The sequence below is a fragment of the Neltuma alba genome, unplaced genomic scaffold, assembly GCF_004799145.2.
Source record: "Neltuma alba isolate B1F8T4 unplaced genomic scaffold, ASM479914v2 tig00012714_pilon, whole genome shotgun sequence".
In the NCBI taxonomy this organism is placed as follows: domain Eukaryota; kingdom Viridiplantae; phylum Streptophyta; class Magnoliopsida; order Fabales; family Fabaceae; genus Neltuma; species Neltuma alba.
Window position 1 is genome coordinate 315,162 of NW_021637140.1, and position 23,191 is coordinate 338,352.

Sequence of the window (23,191 nt, forward strand, 5' to 3'; positions counted from 1 at the left end):
TTTGGATTGTGAATTCTCTTGTTTTACCAAATTTGGGTTGTAAATTCATAAAATTTTATTGTAAATCTTCAAATTTCACTTGCTCATTTGCACTTAAACACTTGCATTTGGGGGTATGACTTCTATTATGTTATTTGTAAATTGTCTAATTTTTGTAAATTGCTGAATTACACTTGTAAATCGTCTAATTTCACTTGTTCACTTACACTCAAACACTTGCATTTTGGGTTGTGAATTCTCTTGTGTTTGCCAAATTTGGGTTGTAAATCTATAAACTTTTGTTGTAAATCTTCAAATTTTATTTGCTCATTTACACTTAAACACTTGTATTGGGATTATGAGTTCCATTATGTTATTTGTAAATTGCCTAATTTTTGTTGTAAATTTCTGAATTCCACTTGTAAATCGTCTAATTTCACTTGTTCACTTACACTCAAACACTTGCATTTTGGGTTATGACTTCTATTATGTTATTTGTAAATTGCCTAACTTTTGTTGCAAATTTCTAAAATTCCACTTGTAAATCATCTAATTTCACTTGTTAACTTACATTTGGACTGTTGCGTTTATTTTGTGTTATATGTAGTTTTATTTGCATTTTATGATTGAATGGGTTGCTTGGCTTGATGGTTACAACTCTTTTGGTTGTGTGTGCCAAGGGGTCCTGGGTTCAAACCCTCCCCTGGCCACTTTGTTTTAAACAAAAAAACTCCGGCCACTGGAGGTCCCGCGGAGTTACTGTTCCGGCCACCGGTGACCGGACCCCGACGGCGGCCACCTGAGCGCCGGTGGCCGGACCTCCGACCTCCGGTGGCCGGAACAGTAACTCCGGTAAATATTTATTTTTTAATAAAATAAAAAGGGAGGGTATTATTGTAATCTCACTCTAAAAATTAATATCAGATTGGTCCCTTGGTCCTGCAGTGAGGTTTCAGAAAGTTTTGGGGGCTCTTTGAAATTATTTGCCTTCTGCGGTCCTACAGTGAAATTTTCCCAAAAAAAAAAACAGGCTCATTATTTCACCTCTCCTCTTGCTTAACGCTATGCCCATCTGCCATCTCCTTGACCGCTCACTATGGTCAAATAAGTAGCAGCAGCAAGCTCAAAATTCCTATCCATTTCAATGGCAGCTTCAATATTCACAAGTAACTTGAACTAAAGCCCACCTGTTCCAAAACTTTCATGGTGATTGTCGCATTACTACTTGGACCCAACCCCTTCTCGTCCTTGCCGTTGACACCACCACCTTCTAACACCATCGCCAACGCCGCCACTCCTCCTCTGATCCCAATTTCCAAATACCCAACTCCTCGTAGATCCGTCAAATCCCAAAAAACCCCTCCGGAATCCTTAAAACCCACTTCCAGTTCTGCCTTAATGCACCATTGCAATTCCAAGTACTACAAACCTATCAACGATGGCGTTATTCTATCAGACGGTGAAGGTAAAGCCGCTAGCGATTCAGAGTGTCCCACTTTCTTCCTGGAGCCCTATTCAAATTCTAGTTTATTTAGTTATTCTGAGATGCCGACGGTAAAGCCGTTGGCGATTCGATAGCTGGCGTTCCTGCTGTTAGCGTCGCCTACAATGCCGAGGCTCGTCTGTCACCCCTCCATATTAGAAGGATTATTTGGGTTTTGATTTATGGTGCAGGTGGGAGGAGGACAGATGGAAGGAGGTGATGATGATCATGAAGGCACGGGGTGGGTGATGGCGGAAAAGCGGTGGTGATGTCATGATGAGGAGGGAAAGAACTTTTGTAATTGTTATATTTTTTTCCCCCTTTCTCAGTTAGGATGTCATTTTGCCATGTAAGAACCACATTTGTGTTTTTATCTCAAAATTTTTTTCTTTGAACAGTCAACATTGAAGTAATTAACAGCATGGTTATTTTTGCATCTTTTTTTAATGTTGATAGATATTTTTGCTTCTGACATTTTATCATGGTACCTGATGCTTATTTCTGATATTATAATAAGTAAATTTATCCTTTCACCTTTTAAAAATGATTTTAACTTAAAATTTTATAAATCTTTGAATTGAATCCTCAATTATAATTTTTTGAATAAAAAGTCATTGGACAATGGATGTTCCAAATATATTTTCTGCTCCCGTATTTAATTATTTGGGAAAAAGCTGCTATTTCTAGCTAGGCAAGGCAAGATATCACAACTCACAAGTAAAAGGAAACGCAAGTAGAAATAGAACAAGACATCAAATTTCAACCATCTTACTTAACAAAGTTGCAGAAAGAAAAATCAGTTAGACTAATTAAGTGAGACATAAATGTAGTTATAAGACGTGAACATAATTAAGATATAGAATTGATAAACAAATAAAATTTTCTTTAATTTGACTTATAAAAATATAAAAAAAACAAAATCTTTTATCCCTAAAAATTCAATAAAAATAAATTCACTCATAAAAGTCGCCCAAATCTTACTCAATAGTTCACACTGTCACACCCCACACTCCACAGCACACTACTCCTGTGATCCTAGTAATTTAGTATTGAACTTGAAATTCTGGCCGGAAAGTTACTAACAAGATACATGAATGTATCAAAAGTCAAAAGTTTCAAAATTAATGACTCTTTTTATCTCAAAATAAGGCACTAGGAATCGTCCTCTTTCTAAATAACTCACTAACACCAAAACCACCGGCTCACTAATCTTTCCTTTTAACCTCATTCTAAAGTCAACTATAACTCCAAATTAAAAACCCTATTTAATGTTCCCCTTTCCAAATAAAGCAATGAAACCAACCCTCCCAAAAGTCAACTCCCTCGTCCTTCCTCTTCTTCCTTCCCCCTGTTTCTCATATTCTCATGTTCTTCTTTCTCCTCCTTCCACTACTTATTCTTCGAAAGCTCACAACTTTGTGCTCTTGGCATTCCCGAAATGGGTAACGGTTTTGGAAAAATCTGCCTATGCTCCTCCGGTGTCGGAGAAATCTCCCGCCGGTACGAAATGTTTCCCTCCAATTCCTACGAAAAGTCTCTCGGCAATTCAATCTGCTACACTCGACCGGACCCATTTCGATTATCGTCCTGCTCCAATATTTTCTCCGACGAGGATTCCGCCACGCAGATGACTTTCAGATCAATCTCCGGCGCTTCTGTGAGCGCCAACTCTTCCACCCCACCTTCCATATATCTTGCCAATTCCTCCCAGCACGGAGCTTCTGCTTTTGATGCAACGGCATCGTTTGAGTCCTCCACTTCCTTCACCTCCATGCCCCTCCATTATCATCAGCCCCGTGGCTCCTCCGTTGCAAGCTCTGGCACGGTGTCCAGCCCCTTGGACGGAAGGTTCTCTTATTCGGGTTCGGGTCCTATCGGGGGGCTTGAGCCGAGATTGAATGGGAGCTCCCTTCAAGAAGAACAACAAGAATGCACTGAATCTGTAAAATTCAAAAGGACTTTATCTGATCGCAAAAATGGGTCTTTGATAAAACCCAATAATAGTTTAAAGAAGATTTTTCGGAGAGCGATTTCGAGCGTCACACCGATTAAAGGGGTGGTTTCGATCGGAGAGTCCACTTCAGAGAAGAAGAAAAACGATGAAGATGAGATCGAAAACGATGAAGGTTGTGCAGTGCAAAGTATGAATTTTCAGTGGGCTCAAGGAAGAGCAGGGGAAGATAGAATTCATATTGTGATTTCGGAGGATGATGGTTGGGTTTTCGTTGGAATTTACGATGGATTTAACGGCCCAGATGCCACTGATTATCTTCTGAACAATCTCTTTTGGTCTGTTCACGCTGAGTTGAAGGAGCTCCTCAGTAATGGCAATTCAGAATCAGCAAATGAAGAATGTTTGAGTCATTCTGATGTGCTAACAGCACTTTCGGAGGCATTAAGGAAGGCAGAGGACGAATTTCTGAAGGATTCTGATGATACAATAACGAAGGATCCAGTGCTGGCTATGATGGGTTCTTGTGTATTGGTGGTGTTGATGAAAGGAGATGATGTTTACGTAATGAATGCTGGGGATAGTCGAGCAGTTTTAGCTCAGAGTTCAGAGCATGGTTTGAATTCTCTTCAGCTCACTGTAGATCACGGCGCGAACGTGAAAGAGGTAATGCCCGGGACTTCTTTTTTTAAAAAAAAAGGGGAAAAACCATAAAGATGGTTAATTTTGAGATCTATTTTAAATCCCAGGAGGTTCAGAGAATTAGGAGGGAACACCCAGACGATCCTTCTGCAGTAACTAAAGGCAGAGTGAAAGGTCACTTGAATGTCACAAGGGCTTTTGGGGCTGGTTTCCTCAAGCAGGTAGTCTGATACATCCATGTTTAAAGCATCCCTAGTTCATAAGCACGGTCACAGAGTTTGAATTTAAGCATTGTAATAAGAATTAAATCAACAAACTAACAAAGATTTGGCTTGCTGACAGTGACTGAGGCAAGCCTTGGTTCAAAATCTACCTATGCGAACCATTAGTTTCATGCTTATTAATGAGCTAACCAAAAGCTTTTTGGGTTATTTTGACAGCCTAAATATAACAATGCAGTATTAGAGACATTCAGAGTGGACTATATAGGGGATTCACCCTACATCACATGCTCACCTTCTCTTAAACACCACACGCTCAGCCCTAGTGACAGATTCTTGATATTGTCCTCCGATGGACTTTACCAATACTTCACCAATGAAGAGGCAGTCTACAGAGTTGAATTTTTCATGACTTTGTATCCAGAGATAGATCCTGCACAACTTCTCATTGAAGAAGCTTTGGCCAGAGCAGCAACAAAAGCCGGTAAAAGCCCTTTTCTTCTGGAATTAGATTGTGGAATTCAACTCTCTGACGTGCTTGATGATAATGAAAATAAGGCGGAAAAAAGGGTTCTTTCATTATAATTGGATATGAACAGCTTTGACATGTGATTTTGCATTGCAGGTATGGATTTTCATGAGTTGCTGGAAATCCCACAAGGAGAACGACGTTTATTTCATGATGATATTTCCATTGTCATAATCTCCTTGGAGGGGAAAATATGGCGCTCATCAGCCTCGTATACACATTAAAAGGTGGATTAACAAGTTGATGGTAGAGTGTGATGTTTGGTTCAAATTTTAGGTATGAAAATCCGGAAGCCGATGTTGTGAGAAACTGGTTTGTGAATTCTTTGGATTGGAGATCATACAATAGGAATACACAGAAGTTACTTTGGAAAATACTAACACTAACAAGTTGGTCAAATTTCTGTTGGAAACAATAGTGTTTTTTTAACAATAGTTAAATACAACAATTTCATCATGACTTTTTTCTCCTCTTGTTGTTTCCTCTTTTTTTTGCTGTAACATCAAATTTAGTTTATGTTAATATGAAGAGGTGAATCACAATTGCTGATATGAAAATCAGGGCTTTTTCCTTTCCATGTCTGCTGAACTCAACACTTGGCAGAAACTTTGATATTTTGCTAAACTCAGTCAAGAAGAATAAACAGTTAAACACCTCTTAAAATTTCTAGTTGAAATGATCTCTAGTTTTTTTAAAAAAAATTGTGTAAATAGTATTTATTTCATTAATTAGCCTATTATTTTATTACTATTTTTAGTACTAAATATAAGAATGAATTTGTAGTGTAATTTACACCATAGATTAGATCTTATATTTATGACTGAAGGTAGTATTAGAATACTATGTCCCATCCTATAAAAAAACTATGTACCAAAATTAATAATAAATCCCCTTGATTATGGGTTAATAGTACAATTTAAGCTTCGCTCAGATTTTAAAAATTAAATACCAAATACATATGGCTTAAAAATTTAAAAGAGTACAGTAACATCGAGAATTTCAATCTTATTTATGGTATTTCTCGCACCCTAATCTTATTTAAACTTTAGATTGTTAGAGAGATTATAAGTACAATTAGGATATTAGAAGTAAAAAAAAAAATCAATATGCTGGACACACCACAGATAACATCATTTGACTTAGTTCAATTTCTCTGAACAGGACCACGGCTTCTTATGGGATTAAAATTTTCAAAGTAGAGAAAGCTGATATAAAAGATTGTATTCTAAATTATACTAAATCAAAATCCCTGTACAAAATTTGAGAATATAATTGATCGTAGTTATAGTTTAGAAGAAAGAGGACAGAGAAGAATAAAGGCGAAGCTGGAATCAACTACTTGCAGAAGCCGAGCGGTTGAAAAGAGTTTAATATCGTAATTAAGTAGAGTTGGAATCATGATAAAGATAGTCAAGAAAATTGGCATTTCCTTGTTAAAGTCATCATGTTTTAGATTAAAGGAAAAAGAAAAGAAAAGCGATTGGTATTGAAGTATTAGTTTGAATTTGAGAAATGTAGTCTATGGTGACATATTTAGAGGGTGTTTAAATGGCATGAGAAGTGTTACGGAAAAATACTTTTTTATAAATCGAGATAAATCTCTCTACATATTTATTTCGTATATCATAGAATCACTTTTGAAATTATGATTTGATTCCTTTAATTGGTTAAATTGTGGACAACGGTGGAAGAAGCAATCTAGGAATTGAAGATTTCCGATTTTGCCAGAAGTCAGCCGCATGACGTACAAGCTAATTAATGTGAGGTTTTAAGAGCTTTAAGGGCGGTTCAAGAAAGATGGTTAGATATATCCACACAGAAAAATCCAGATTCATGCAGTGGATAACACTAGAGAGCGAGTTTAGGTATCGGTAAGAGTGTACGACTTGAATTTAGTTGTGATATGAGGGAAGCTCTACATGGTGGAACCGGTATTCAACTGCTCCAGGTAGATAGTTTCGTCATCCATGTTGTTTTCTTTTCTGGGATGTCATATGCGTTGACCAACCATTTATTTATGTAATCAACCACTCGGGTGAAAAGAAATATTTTTCATTTTTGTTGCCATCCTCCACGCTGGGATGATGCTGACATTTTTTATGTGCATACATGTATTTAATTGTGTAAAAAATAAAAAAAGAAACATGCCTTTTTTTTATTGGTGAAATGTAAAGTCAAACATCATATATATGATCAAATTTTGAAGATAAACGAGGATGTTAGAAGAAATACCTTGTTTAAATGTTTGCCAACGCTTAAATATGAATTTACGTACTAAATTTTGTATTAAATGTTGTTCATGTAGGCAAGCCAATTCAGATATGATTTTACTTCAAGTAAATTAGACACGAGATTTTGAATTAATGAGGACAAAAATGAAATGAACTAGTAGAGGGGAAATTATGGATAAGTCTTTCAAATTTGAATAAGTACTAAGCGATTTTTTTTTTGGGAGAACTTGTGAAATAATACGCGGAAAAAATTGTAAATTTCTACGCTATTATAAGAGGATTCATAAATAAAATTCTCAGTTAAGTTCTAAACTACATAATTGGGATGATACTTTTTTTACAAGTCTCCCTATAATATTCACGGATCTATTTTAAAAATATACTCCTCCGGTTTTAAATATAAGATTCATTTTGTAATCTAAATTACACTACAAAAAGAATCTTATATTTAAGACTGGAGGAGTACAATTTTACTGTATGTTTTTGCACTAATTTTTTAAGAGACCTATTAAAAATTCGCTTCATGAGTTACAGGAATGAAATGAAATTAATTCACTTCTTTTTCTACCCCCACGAAAGTAATTCACTTCGAAAAAAGCAGTTAGTGTGATTAGCTTTCATCTTACCTACCTTATACATTTTAATTTGGATAAAACGGATCAATGCGTCAAACTTTAACTCATTAACTATTTTATCCACCACTATGTAATGGGTAAAAAAATTAATATGATATTTCCGAGAACAAGATACATAAGGATCAAATTTCAGAAGATGACCCAAAGATCTAAATACGTAAAGGTTAGATTAGAAGGTGTGCAAGGTTTAGTACATGTATTAATTAAACAAAAAACGTTAAAAAGAAAAAGAAAAAGAAAAAGGAAAAAAAAAGGTAGGACAATTTGGAGAGCATTTTACAAAGTCCTCTGTCCGCCTGGTAAATGAAGGGTATATAATAGAAGTGTGAGAAATGAAATATGTAAACAGAGAAATGTACAAAATCAGATTTGACGTTGATAAATGACTACTAACAGAACAAGAAATTCGATTAGAGGAATAGAATATAATAGAATCATGTGTCCATCATCATCAGTTGCCAAGGTAATGAAAACCAGGGACGCTTCTTGGGAATCAATTCTCGTATATTTCCCTATGGAATTTCAACCTCAACGTCTCCTTTTGGGCTGCCATAGAAACTCACATTTTTATAATGTTCTTATCACGTGTTTTTTTTTTGCTATGCATATATATTTTTTTTATCGGAGGCAATTCTATTTAAAATACTATTAGGCACTAAATGTGAGTATCTCTTTCAATAGAAATTCAAACTTGATTGGTCATGTTGTGAGAAATTATTCTCTTCTGCTAAATCCAACCCTGTTGTTTTTTTTTTTTGTAAGAAAAAGTTTAGGTGAGTTAGGTCTCAGGGACTTACCAGGGTCAGAGCATGCTTTTAGACTCAGAGAGCGCTTACAGAGATACTTACAAATTGTCTATCAACAAGGTCTTTATATTGGCAACAGGATTCAAACTCACGATCTTGTATATTATAAGCTGACTCCTTATTAACTAGATCAACTCTTGTTATTAACCTTGTTGTTTTTTGTCATATGTTTATTATGCTTGGCTATTCCTTTATTAAAGAAAGGAGTGGACCTAATAGGGTCATATAGAGGGCCAGAGCCCATTAAGTGTTTGGGTACGGGATTTCTGAGTCCACACTTTCTGATTTCCTCACTCAGTGCCGATTGCACATGGTCTCCGGGGGTTCTCCAGAGTCCAAATCCCATTCTCAGACAAAGCAATCATTGGGTAGTTTCCTTTGTACATATTTATTTTCACACTTTTCTGTTCCGCAAATATATTTGTCAGATGGAATGTTGGTCGTGTTAAACACTTTAAGCTGTTAATCATAGATTTTTCTCTCAAGCGATTCTCAGAATGCACCTTTGTTTCTTAAAGAAAAAAAAAAGAAAAAAAAAAAAGAAGGAAGGGTGCTTCTCTCATATTGTCACGTTCCAGATTGATGAGGCTAGGCTTTTCTAATTATAAAGACAAAATTAAAGATTCATTTACAAACACATTTGTTGCTTGTCACTAATTTGCAAACTGCAAAGATATCACAAACAGAGGTATGCAAATAATGTTGCTTTCAATATGTTTCTTTTAAATTCAAACTAAACATATGACAGTTAGTATTTCATGTTTTTAATCAATTTCAGAATTGAGTTGACCAACAAGCTTTGACCTTTGAGCAGGAAAAACCCCTGGGAAGGATTTCAAATTTTCAGACATTTTTTTATAAAAAAAATGAGTAAAATTTCCTCTTCACTTTCCTTCTGCAGGTTCCTGTGAAGAAGCAGTAATACAAATAAAGTGAAGAACTCAATCAAATAATAATGATAATAATAATAGTAGTAGAAGTAGAATTGATAACCATAAAAAGGTACAGTAACATTCACGAGCAATGGTGAGCAATCTAATAAAGCAAGCGCCGATTGACAAATGTAAACGAAAGAATTGTATATATCTTAGAATCTTGATCTAAATTTTAAGACATTTAAGAAACAAAGAAAAAGGAAAAAAACCACTGTATCAACACAGTAATATATATGGAAATCCTAACAGAAACTGAATTGTCATAAATCAAAAGATTTGAATGTAATGGTACAGTAAGCCACTTGGTTTGATCTAGTTGTGGTGCGAGATTATGGTAATTTCTACAAAGTTCAAACCTGATTGCTGCACCAAAAAAAAAAAAAAAAGAGAATTCGATCGCCGAACTTCTGATCTGGTAAAGTGAGAAACTTCAAGCTGCATGTAAGAGGAGAGGTGATTAAATTTCATGCATTCGAGTAACATCAACGGTCCGCATCATCTTCTCTAACTCCATTTCGATATAAAGCCCAAGATCATGCTGAGAGCATGAAATGAATGAAAATATATCTTTGTGAACTAGATAGCCAATCCAAGATAGAATAGCCAAAGAAGACCGAGGTCCTAAATTTTAGTATATTGCAGTGAAATCCATATTATGGCAAGTGGGATTGCATGGATATGGGCAGTCGATTTGTTTCACCACTTCTCTGTCAAAAAACCAGTCAGCAACCGCTACAGCTATGGTCTGTTCCAATGGCAGCCAAAAAGATGAGTTAGAAGTCAGATTAATTGGAAAACAAAACATGGGCCAAAAGACAAGTTAAGAGTCAGATAAGAATTAGAAAACAGAACACAGGCTCCACTTTCCTGAAGCTGCGTTTCTCCAAGAGTTCCCTTCCCGATGGACACAATTCAAATTGAAACATGGAGAAAAACGCTAAAGTTATAGACATGTACAAAAGGAAAAGATAATCCCAAAATACTTAAACTTCTCAGTTAGACATCCTTTTCTAAGCAGAGAGCTTGTAACTTGACATTAAGTGCATTGAATCGTATTTTTATGCCAGAATGCCAAATTGATCGGGTGATGACAGTACGTATACAGCGTCTGAAAATAGAGAAGAGACTGAATTTATTTAAATGACTCCTATAACACAAATGTGAACTTGGCTTGAATGATTATGTGGTCTGATCTCCACAGAAAATGAAGTGAAACTGCACTTACCTTCTTGTTTATTTTAGGAGAACTGGCTGAATGCCACGTCTCAGACATCCAAGTCTGGCAATGAGTAAAACAAGAATTTATGAACTGTCCCACCTCCCTTCGAGGGCGGAATTCACTCAAGGACTTCAGAAAAGAATTTCGGAAACCTGAATGATCATTAAAAAAATCAAGACCGAGTACGGATACATAAAAGACAATAAAAGCTTGCTCAAATCAAGTTATCATTCATATTTAATAACACCAAGTTAGATCCCAATTCGATGGCAATATTCAGTCATGCAAACCAACCAACAGTCAGAAAAAAGGATGTTCAAACTTAAAAATATTAAAAAAATTTCTAATGCTGATATGCTGCCTTAATTTCCTTCAGACCATATTCCTAAACAGTACTATAAAAAAACTTGTAAATGGATGCAAAGTGTACATCCCTGGAATATCATTCAATGAAGTGAGACTGAATGCAGACATCTTACTATGGCCTTCAAAATATGACCCGGTAGGATAAGGGAACAGGATGACTATTTCATGTAACTAAACCCATAAAAGTTATCAATCAATATAACATTCACTGCTTTCTATTCAGTCAATTACCAGGAATTCCCTAGTCTTAAATTAGTATACCTAGAATAGGTCTCTTGTATTTGCACAAAACCCAAGATGAGTTACACTATTTACAGCTGGTGAACAATGTGACTTCTTACAACTGTAATGGACATATTGATGACGTCTCAAAATATAATAGATTTGCCAAGAAGGCAACTGGATATTCCAAACAGGATTATATCATCTAGTCAATATTGTGAAGCAGCAATATAGTAGTGCAGAACTATCTGTTGGCCTTCAGCTATGATGTTTGGTTACCTTGAAGAATATCCATCTGATCAGTATCACAATTGGAAATGCTCAATCTGCATCTTTTCCAGTGGCCTTGAGGATCCGACCCTTCTGGTACCAGAACATGTTGTATCTAGATATACCAACTTCCGATCATATGGTTGTGTCGTTGTGATAGGGTTAAAAAAAAAATTAGGTACTTAACTTGTTTATTGAGGAAATTTACCTGCCAGAAGTCATAAGCCGGCTGGACTAGGAACACAGGAGTCTGTAGCCTTTTCATAATTTCGGCTGGAAAGAAACACTGCAAAGCAAATCAACAGTTGGTGGTACCATTTATCGTTGGTCTGAATCATGCCAACTAACCTTAAACCGTTTAGTTTTATCATTGAAGAGCACTAAGGGGTGTCTAAGCAAGAAGAAACATACCCTAGATGGTTCCATAGCAGTAGTGCAGTCCCTGTGCAAGCTCTTCATAACACTCTGACAGGACAGGTAACATGAAGAGACATTAGTTGGGAAAATATCTTTTTGGGCTTTAAATTGGGGGGGAAAAAAAAGATCACTCAATAAATAAAGTAAAGTTCAAAAAAATAGTCCCATGTCTGCTTCTGACACATTAGAAATTGATGCCATATGGCAAAGCACTTCAAATAATATCCAGATTTTTTTACTTAGTTTCATGGCAAGCTCGCAACATCCAACTAAGTGTCTATGCCTTTTCATTTAATAGCGAAGGTATGCATTACCTGAAGCTGGAAAACATCATGATAGAAGGATCTCATGGTGTTATTGCCAAGAATATCCTTCCTGAAATTTAAGGCATAAAAAAGGATCAATTCTTATTTTGCTTGTCGGTGAAACGTACAAGTACGTGCAAAGTAGTGAATCCGCTCAAAAAGGGCTTCAAATCCTAGTTATAGCTTAATGCAATTGAAATCTTCTAGTTACAGACTCAGTCCTAAAGAATCGTCAACCTTGGAATACATTGTGTAACAATGAAAGTATTTTGGGAAACTTTAAGTTCAATAACAATCAGAAAAGGTTATGGCAGGAAAAGACAATGATATGTAAATGAAACATACTCATCAAGGAAGAAGCTCGCATCAGCAAGACACTTTACAGTTGCTTCCCTTGGAAGAAGTCCTCGAAAGGCATCACAATGTATTAGAGTTGCCAATCCTCCAGCAGAGCATCCTGAAAGCAGAGCCTGCATAAGCAACCCGCCTATCGTCACATTTGCATATCTAAGTTCACCAGTATAATGCAACAAAAATATAATTAGATAAACATAAATTGCATGAAAAGAAAGCATATTCTGTGTGCTACCTTCCATCTGTCACTTACGTCCACTAAGGATTTGCTTCATTTACAGCTAGTCAATAAAATCTAAATAATCCCACAATTTCTTTCACTCTAGGTTATATTGATTCGGCTTTCATTTACAATCTATGTATAATGCCATTCTTGGTAAATCAACTAATCAATTGTAAGAAGGAAAAAATTAATTGCATAATTAACCCATTGGACTAGTTACATCAATACTTAACAATCATGTTTGCAATGGCACTCGCCAAGTCAATCAACAAAGAATTTCCTACAAAAATAAAAGCAGCTGGAAACAATGATAGCTTTATTGGGTTCATAATCTACAATGGCACAAGGATTAAGGACAAAATGACTTTATTATTTATATCAGCTCCTCGGGATTTTGATGAGCATTAAAAGAAGTACCCATCTTAGTTCAGATATTCTATTAATATAACCCGTGGATGTGATAAAATTTAAACAGAGAGCCGGATATCTTTTTACAGGTGTACAATACTTTAGTTGGTCAAAATTTCACCAAACTTTAGAGAGCAAAGAATGAGAGATATATGTTAGAAAGGCATGGGAGAATAACCTCTTTGGCTTCAGACAGGCCAATTGACAAGAGTTCATCAATAAGTGCTTCCCATATGAGCTGACCTCTGAAGAATAATTTATTTCCTTTCTGAAGTAACAGAACAAAAACAAGAAAGAAATGTCAAGAGGAACTTCTTATATAGACACACATGTCACGGAGCTATGGAAAACCCATTGCACATAATTAAGAAACTCTCGATAAGTCAATGCTGCACAAGTGGAAGCGAGACCAACCATAATCTCGTTTTCTGGATGACCAGCGAGGGACGCACCATCACAATAACGTATCTTAACCTTGTTCCAGCTAAAGAAATCTGAGTAGTTTGATAAACCAAGCTAAGTAACACCGTTTACTGAATATTCACGTCCAACCAACTAAAACTACTTCCACTGCAGCACAGCTATATGTACATTTTGTAAAATGTTTATGATGATTTAATCACAGGATATTTGGTACCAAAAAGATTAAAGTTCCAAATCATAGTGTTAAAGGGATTTATCTCGGAGTTAGCAGCATTACATGGCCGGGTATAGAAGTTGCAGTTTGTAACTAAAAGAAACCAAACCAATATGGTACGTTAACAATGGCCAATAAGGTAGCTACATAAGATGCAGAGGCTACACCAGGATTCTGCGCAGGGTCAGAGCTTAAGATTCCCGAGAAACGAATTTGTCTATCCATATATTTTGAGGATCCCAAAGCAGTCATTTTTCGCTGAGAACACGAAGACATCGTATTACACCAACCTCCTCCCTACATCCAAACACAGTTGTAATAAAGCAGTTCAAGTGATCTTTTTTTCCTTTTTATTTTCTTTGAGCGTTTCATAAAGCTTTACGCAAGCAAAAGAACCTCAATGTGAAGTAGCCAATTGTTAGAGCCGGATCCAAACCCCTTTTGGAAATGGTATCCTGGCAAGCTCCCATCCAAGCAAACTGCGCAAACAGGCTCAAATTATACAATAAAGTAATAGACTTTACTCTTGAGCGTTGTTTTTAATTATTTAGAGATGAAGTGAGATTGAGTTCACATACAAGCGCCTCTATCCTTAGCATTTCGAAGAAGGGTCAGATCGACGAGATCATCATTTTGGCTTAGACCGAACGAGGGGTTGGTTACGGAACCATTCACCCTTCGCCGGGAATCGGAGATGAGAGAAAGTGCAAAGACGACAATGAGAGTGAAGCCCACGGCGGCTATCGCCCAGTCCTTCTTGGCCCACTTGCGCCACCGTAGTAGAGCGCGAAGATGAGGATTAGCCATGAAAGAAGACAAGAACCACGATTCGCGCTCAGGGAAGAAGGAGGGAGAAGAAGAGGAACAAGCGTGGAACCAACAGGCAAGCAGCCGGGCTGCCCGCTTGGTTGGCTTCAAAGCTAGAGGACGTCGTTGACTTTTCCCCAGTGAATTCACTTGCGAAAAGGACAACACAACAATAAAAGAAGCCCATTTCCCAGAGAAACTGAATAGGTAGGGGTTCGTGCATCGGAAGCTGATGCAACTCAACGCCCGTATCTGTGATACATTAGTTCTGCCCCCGTTATATCAATAAACTTCACTGTCCGGAAAAATAAATAAATAAATGTTATATTATTAATGTTTAATACTCCGTGGGCTTTAAAATGAATAATTATCTTCTGGCAAACAAATAAATAATTATATTGAAATTTTCGAAAATTATAATTATTCTAAACATGAAAAATATTATCGTAAATTTTTTATATTCAATATGAAGTATATGTTTATACAATTCATACACTGCGAACAATGCAGGTTATTTCTTAAATTTTATTTATATAATATCTGAAATCAATATTTAATTTCTTCAAAAAATTATGATTAGATTTTGATGATTTGATATAACACTAGTAGTAGTAATGTCTCAAAATAAATAACTTAAAATATTTTTTTTTGAAATTTTCCAATACATGAAAACAAAGAACAATTTTTGTCTGTGTTTTGGTTTGAGTTTTTCTTCATTTAGGGCCTGGCAGGCTAGCACTTTTAGAATTTAAATGGGCGTACTTGTCTTATCCGGCCTAACCCATCTTTTGAAAACAGAGAGTAATGGTAAAAGAAAAAGATTCGTACTTTGTAGCAAAAAAAATTTTGTGCTCTCTTCTCTATTTTGGTTGTTGTTATGGTGATATATAGTAATATTTATTTTATTAAAACCCGTGGCAATGACTAAGGAATTTGGCCTCTTCGTTATTAATATCATTATAATTGACAATAATATCAATATATAAAATTCATCATAAAAATATGTGATTTAAATTCATCAATTGCATCTTCTATTCTTAAAATTTTATGTAGCGTAAAAATATAGAGTATATGAATACTCATAACAGGAGAAATTGGGAGGGGATCCCGCTGTTTGTGTAATTTTCCTTCCTTTGTTTTTCAAAATGTACTCCTGCATTTAAAATTTAGATTAATCTCTCCTTTTTTTTTTTTTAGATCCATCAGAATTTAATTTTATTTATTCGATGGTACGTGTAGAAGGAAATAAAGTGTGTCAAAAAAAACAAAGAAGGAAATAAACGAAACAATAATTTAATATACTTGTAAAATACTCCCTCTAGTGGCTAGTCCTTATTATAACTATAAGCCATCAACTAATAAGTATTCTTGATCCTTTTTATAAGACATTTGCTTAGTTTCAAGCAGCATTAAACATTCAGGGCCAAAAATTAGCATTAAATATTTTTTGTCATCTATGCCCATACTACATAATAAGAATAGTTAGAGAATAAAAATTAACATGATGTTAGAATTTAGTATAGTTATTAATGATAATACTAAAAATCACTTAAATTTTATAATAAATTTAATGCTTTTGACTGTCTTTATTGCTATGAATGAATTAACTAGAAATGATTTATAACAGGAATAAGAGAAAGTGTGGATTCATATATGTTGATCCAAATATATAGAATCACATTTTCATTTTCTTTTACGGCCTTCTTTTTCTAAATAGATAAATACATGAATATATGAGCATTTATTTATTTATTTTGAATGGGATGTATGAGCATTTTGTGAATAAGCCTTTCAACATGCAGCATTAATTGCATTTAATTGGAGAGAATTGCCTCCATTGATTGCATTTAATTAGAGGGAATCGCGTCCATTGATTGGAAGTAGGTAAGTAGCAGCAATCCAAAGGTTCAGGTTTGTATATAATTTTTAATCTCTTAAATTCGTTCTTATCTTAGTTTTAATCCTTCAAATTTTAAATTATAAACTTTTATGTTCATTTAAAATATTAGTGCATATAATTTAATAAAAATCTAAACTATTTTGTCTCTTGAATAACTAAAACTTATAGTTTAAAACTTAAGAAACTAAAACCAAAATAAAGATAAACTAGAGAGATCAAAGATTATATTAATCCTGACATAAAATTATAAGCTGGACTCCTTTGCCAGACAACATGCTTGCTGCCTGCTACTTCCTCTGAAATTAATTCATCTGAATTTGATTCACATGCATCACCCCAACATAGAAAAAATATATATAGTCACTTTTTATTTATAAATATTTTGCAAATTCTAATGCAAAAACAGCCATGCATACTAAAATTGGCCCCAAAAAAAATGAAGATTCAAACATGAGATTAAATAATAATAATGGTGATGGTGGCGGTGATAAAAGGCTTATTATTATGAGAAAATACATGGCAATTCGCCCTAAAAGAGCTACATAATTTATCGAAACAAATGATAATTAAGATATTTATCCCCTAGTTTTATTCTTTTCTTCATATATGTAACACATAGTATTAATGAAAGCTATATTGCCCTATTTCATTTGTTGGGAAACAAATAAAAAAATAATGGAAACATATTTAGAAAAACAAAAACACAAAGTAAACATGTTTTATGGCAGTACATATTAAAAAAAAAAAAATTTTACCCTCTCCCGCACTCTCTCCCTATTTATGCGTATGTATAATTTTCTTTCTCACTCCTTTATTACCCAAGGCATATTTGAGAGTCTATCTTGTTTCTCTGGATCTAGATTCTAGCAACCAAACAGGTCTCGCTTTAGTCTTCAATTTATCTTCCTCTGGCGGATCATTTGCATAAAGCAATGTCAAATCGATCAATGGAGGGAGCTGGATCTCAAAATTCTAAGAAAAATCAGGAAGTTACTAGGTGGGAGATTGTGAAACCCACAGATTATGAACATTTTGAACTCCATAGTAAACTAATTGATACCCTTACTCTAACAGTGACTGTAAGTGAACCCTACCTTTCAATCTGATTTCTTTGTTAGTAGTGAAATGATTGCCCAAATTGATGACTTACAATCGATTTGATCATGATTTTTTTGTTATTTTATCTATTTTATTGACTAACCTCTTTCTTGGTTGCAAGAATTTGATCGATTTAAATAGAGGAATGTTTTGTTTGTTTCATCGACCGGTCCCTTTCTTGGCTACAAGAATTTGATCGTGTCGAATAAAGGAATGTAATTTGTGGTTCTAGGCCCCTCCTATTTTTCTTCTATTATTTAAAAAAAAAAATCTTTTTTTAGTAGGGAAGTGATTTACCTGACCTCATCATTGAAATGAACAAGAACGGATGATAGATTCTGGTAGAAACTTATAAATTTCATTACTGACTCCTCTTGGAGGCTGTAATGCTAATCTGATGATTTCATTGCAGCCCCGGATGGAATTAATGTGGTTGCTAAAGGGTTGGGATGTGAAACTCCAAAGTTGCCCTAACCTTGACCATATCTTTTCGTAATTTTTAGTAGTTCTACTCATCTATCATCTCCATAATTCTTCTATTTTTATCTTAATTACCAGAATGCAAGCTTTTGCAAAACATGACTGTGTTTTGCATTCTTTTCAAGAAACATGAAAATATTTTGATGAACTTTTTTGTGCGGTGATTTATAATATAGGCAAAGGTTGATCAAATAAAAAAATACGCGCTACTGCAGCAGCAAGGATTAAGTTCAGAGAATGATATGGCTTGGGTAGGCGATCCTTCCCCCACCCCCCCCCCCCGGGGGGCGACACAACATTAAGTTCATTACAACCGTCTTTCTGAATTGTATTGTCTGCTCATTCTTGACTACGTCTTGGTAACTGCATAAATGACGCTAAATTCAAATTGTCAGGAGGAATCACCTGCGTTTGGGAAGAGTCAAATGGTAACGAGTGTTGTGATTGGGGACATAGCCGTCAGCTTTGAGTGTCCTCAACTGTTCACAGAAAACAACGTAGATATGGACCTTGCTGCTTCATGTTATCGCGATTTCTTGGTACGATAATCCTGTAATAACATATATAGTGCTGTTCAATATTTCTTGTTCTTGGTTTTCATGTTATTATTTGTCTATAATTAATTGGCGAATGGATCAGAGACATATACCAATTGCCAATGAAGATAAATAGGATCGAGTTGTCCAAGTGTGCCGCCCATTTGGCAGTCAAAATGAGGATAGAAATATCATGACTGTATTGGAACTGAACATCTGCGTACATGTGTGTGTGAAGTTTATGCATTTCTGTATATATTTTACAGGCTACATTTGATGTAAAAACGTTGTGGGTGGATGTGTACCACAACACACACAACAGACTTACGCATTTCCAAAACCGCAGGAACGAGATGGGGTGGTAAATTCAATGAAACCGCTTCAGTTTTCTTTCAGAGAAAGGTTGCAAAATTGGAACATCCAGTGCAGAATGCGCCCACATGGGAGACTCGACATGGTAATACATATGACTGATATTTGATCATTCCCAAGAACTCATATGGTTACATCGAAACATACGACTTTGGATGCAATACTCTATTATTGTGTTTCTTTTGTGGGGTGGAAAACTGAGACATGATATTTAATTAAGACTATATACCTACATGTGTGACTACGTAGAATTTGTAGTCTTGAAACATTTCATTCTGGTTTCAAATGCATCGATCCATATGAAGACATTAAACACAGCGTGGGTTGAACAAAGTGGAGAATTGATTAAAATGTAATATCTGATGCAGTTTTATCGATACCCAAGAGGAAGGAGATCATTTCGATCTGTGAATGAAGTCATCGACTTTATGTTATACGAGATTTGCCCGGATACACATAAACAAGTTCAGGTGATTTATTGACTTATTCCTTCACTCTTATAATAGTGTCCGTATAGATTACACACACATAGATATTCATAATTCCCATTTCAGAGTTGTGTAATATAGTAGATATATATGGGAACTGCAGTTCATTTCCGCGCAGAATTTAAACCCAAATTGGCGTGAGATGTGAAGTTCACATGCAATAATTGTTCTAACCAAATAGTATAATCTTGCATATTGTTACACTTATTTAACATTGAGTTTAAGAGCCGCTGGAATGAACTCCCTCAATCTATAGCCAATACTATTGATGAATTCGCATTTAAAAGCCATAATGAAGTTTTATTCTCAATTACTTTTGCTAGCTGAAGGATATGTCCAACTTAATTATCAGTTTATTCATTCATATGTAAAATCTCTTGAATGTTTGTGTTTTAAAGGACAAGATTAATACACGTAACATGGTGTTAGTTTGATAGAAGGGAAGTTATTAATTATTGGATTGATTTGTTTGGCAAATAACGGTTAATTTTGAATCAGGCCAATAACGAAGAAGCAGCAGCGGAGAAATCAAAGAGAAGAAGGTCCTCAATTTACAGAGGCGGGCGAAGAAGGAGGAAACACAGAAAAACAAAAGGAAAAGCAGAACAGAAAACTGATGGGGAAAAAGCTGCCACTCAAAAAGCTGATGGTCAGGATGCTCAGAAGGAACAAAACACAAACCCTAGCTCACCCCCAGAACCACAAAAACAGGCCTCTCCCGATACTGATTTGCTCAACATATCCGACGATCTCAATGCGTACGAGAGCCTGTTTGATAAATATTTTGATGAGTTTTAATCACCATTCATGCTCTGTGATAATGCATGGATTAACTGATCTCCTTCATATTATCAAGCTTACTATGTTATATATGATGACCTTATGCTGTTAATTTAATTTATGCCTTCTCAATTCTCTCCTTTAATTTTGGGGTTCGAATTATTAATCGATGACAGAATGATAAAATACAATAGAATCCTACATGCGTATATAAATGTTGATATCTCCTTGTATTTTGATAACGAAAATCCAAGATGATGCGAAACTATTGAGATGACAATAAGTTTCACTTGTGCACACGGGTGACGAGGTCGAAATATTAAGGAATAAAGTAAACTTGAAGAGTCGTCAAAGCTTTAAAATCAGTTTATTATTACAGCTTATAATCACATATATAGGAGCAGAAATAATAACAGATAATTTAAGATTCACAGATTAAAATATGCAACCAGCTCCTATTTCAAGCCTCCAAAAGGCCACGGGTAGTAATTAGCGTAACAGTAAATAACTCTCACTGGTCACAAGTTCAATTTTAATTATATTCAATGGGAACAATCCCGCTCCATAATAAACAATTATTTTTTTCAAGTCTCAATTGCTCAGAGAATTAAATTTTTATTAGGAAAAATTTAAAACTTCAAACACAAACAATTAAACGACATTTACTAATTGCTGGTTTTCCCCCACAGAATTAAAATGAGGTTTTTGTTTACCGCAGAGGTTATTTCTTGTAATAATTATATAATCTTTAAAAGCTCACTTTCATTTGCAGTTCATATCATCATCTAAAATATTATAAATTTTGCTTTAGCTAGCTCAGCTCCCAAATTATTGAATTAAATTTTTTGAAGATAGTCACCAGTTTGATCACAATTGTAGTATGATCATAACAATTCAAAGCCCGAGACTCAAACCACAAACTTAGTTACGGATCTCATCTTTCTCCAATGTCGATTACCATTCACTGAGCAAATCTAGTCTCGTCAGCTTTGAGAATTCAGGTTTAAGATTTGCGCTGGCTGGAAATGGATGTAACTAGGAGCCTACACCAGGTAAGAATTTAGTATGTAGCTGGTAATGATCAACAAAACAAGGTTAATTTTATTTTATTAATCATTTGCCCATGCATATCAATTCCTATTATTATTTAATTCAATCAGCATTCAAAAATTTAGTTTTGTTTTGATTTAAGTTCTTATATTTGTCAAACACAAATTTTATACATCCATTATTACTTTTCTACTTCTGAAAATGAAATTAGAAAGGGGGATATCAGACCAAAAAAGAAAAGCTAAGGGAGGAAAAAATACATTTCAGTCTATGATAGACAAATTTGGCCGTTTACAAAGTAATTAAAAGTGTTTTCTTATACGTCATATATATATTTTTTAAAAATGAATCGCACTGCTTCATTGTTAAAATAATGTCACATTATTTCATTTTTGTGTGTGTACAAAGTACTTGCCGATAAATAAATCTATGATTTGAGTTGCAAATATCATGCCTCTGAAAAAAAATTACAAGTGAGTATATTGTTAAATCTAAAGTTAAATTCTTGCGATATACATGAAATAGAAGGAGAATTTTACAAATGCAATTATTTCAATGACTTGATTTTGAAGAAGTTGATTGAAAAGCTTACCTATCTTTGGAAGACAAATTGATTTCCCCCCCCCCCCAATCTATGGCTAATTAGTCTTAATTTGGGTAGCCGGATGATGTTGAACATAATCCATGACCATTTTGTTTTTGGAATTGCTATAACAAACTAGGATAATCATGGGGAAACAGAGACATCAAGAGGGAAGAGCAAGTCAAGTTTGACAGGTGGTCGAAGAAGAAAACGTAGGAAAACAATATTTGCAAAAGAGAATGAAGACCCTGCAGAGAGAAAAGCTTTAAAATTGCAGGTTGCCAATGAAGAAGATCAAACAAGCGTAGCACAGTTCCAAAGTATTGCTGAGGCTTCTGGGACAAGACATGAACAACACACACATGTTTCACCTGCAGAACGACGGAAAGACACATGCTTTTATTCAGATTTGCTCGATATCTCCAACGATTGGACTGCCTACGAGAGCTTGTTTTGTGATTATTTTGATTAGTAATATTGAATGATTCCGAGTGAAGTAACAGTTAGAGCTGGAGTTGTTTCCTCCATAATTGGTCATAATTAACTTGATACAATGGAAGAATGGTAATGAGCTGCGAAGATGAAGAGAAGTGGATCTGAACAGAGAGAGTTATGTAATGTTAATTCAGGTGCATTATTACTCGGAAAGATAATGAAATAGTTTTGCATAACACAGATGAGCCATGCTTTAATTTTGGGATGAAGTTCTAGCCCATAAGTTCATGAGTCCACGAAGCTTAAAACAGGAGTATCAAAAAAGCATCTTCATGTGTAAAGTTAGAAGCCTTTTATGTACCTTCAAGGAATGAGATCTGGTAACCCAGATGTAATTATAAAGTCTAGTGTCTCATTGTAATGACTAATAATTAATGTCATTATTGAAAGCTTTTTTATTCTTACTCATGTGAGCAGGTCAAGCCCACCACCAGTTCTCATTTGGAAGGAGCTGAGACAAGTACCTAACGAAATTAAAAAAATGTACCAAAACTGTGTTTCATTTTCTTTTAGTTTTTCTGGCCAAAAACACACTCATCCAGGTGCATGCTGCCTGTTTCGCACGTCTTTCATATTTTTAACATGTCAGAACATGCGCAAGCACCCTTAAGATGCCAGATCTCTCGAGCCTTACAAGAGAAGAAACTTTTAAAGAATATTAGAAGAGATATAAGAAAAAACTTGATCTCAAAGTCTCAATATTGGCAATTTATGAATCTGCAATGAAATCTGCCGTTGAACCTGCAAGTTCTTAACACCTCAACTTGTT

General features: G+C 35.1%; 2 protein-coding genes across 3 annotated transcripts; one reads left to right on the plus strand and one right to left on the minus strand.

Moving 5' to 3' along the window:
* The first annotated feature begins 2,784 nt into the window (after window positions 1-2,784).
* On the plus strand, window positions 2,785-5,184 carry LOC114730186 (probable protein phosphatase 2C 4). Its single transcript, XM_028917220.1, has 4 exons — window positions 2,785-4,079; window positions 4,163-4,276; window positions 4,496-4,760; window positions 4,902-5,184. The coding sequence occupies exons 1-4, from the start codon at window positions 2,901-2,903 to the stop codon at window positions 5,027-5,029; spliced, it is 1,686 nt and encodes a 561-aa protein (XP_028773053.1). The 5' UTR covers window positions 2,785-2,900; the 3' UTR covers window positions 5,030-5,184.
* Window positions 5,185-7,838: 2,654 nt separating this feature from the next.
* Window positions 7,839-14,871, minus strand: LOC114730151 (pectin acetylesterase 5-like). Of its 2 annotated transcripts, XM_028917178.1 has the most exons (12): window positions 14,412-14,852; window positions 14,230-14,312; window positions 14,001-14,130; window positions 13,611-13,690; window positions 13,375-13,464; window positions 12,557-12,681; window positions 12,221-12,281; window positions 11,901-11,954; window positions 11,698-11,775; window positions 11,499-11,604; window positions 10,638-10,783; window positions 9,989-10,157 (listed from the first exon to the last, which is right to left on the minus strand). In XM_028917178.1, exons 1-12 carry the CDS (start codon window positions 14,638-14,640, stop codon window positions 10,041-10,043), a joined length of 1,299 nt encoding a protein of 432 aa, XP_028773011.1. In that variant the 5' UTR covers window positions 14,641-14,852; the 3' UTR covers window positions 9,989-10,040. The 2 variants fall into 2 exon arrangements, with proteins under 2 accessions (XP_028773012.1, XP_028773011.1); XM_028917179.1 differs by lacking the exons at window positions 9,989-10,157; window positions 10,638-10,783 and adding an exon at window positions 7,839-7,967 and having other exon boundaries at window positions 14,412-14,871.
* Window positions 14,872-23,191: the final 8,320 nt, after the last annotated feature.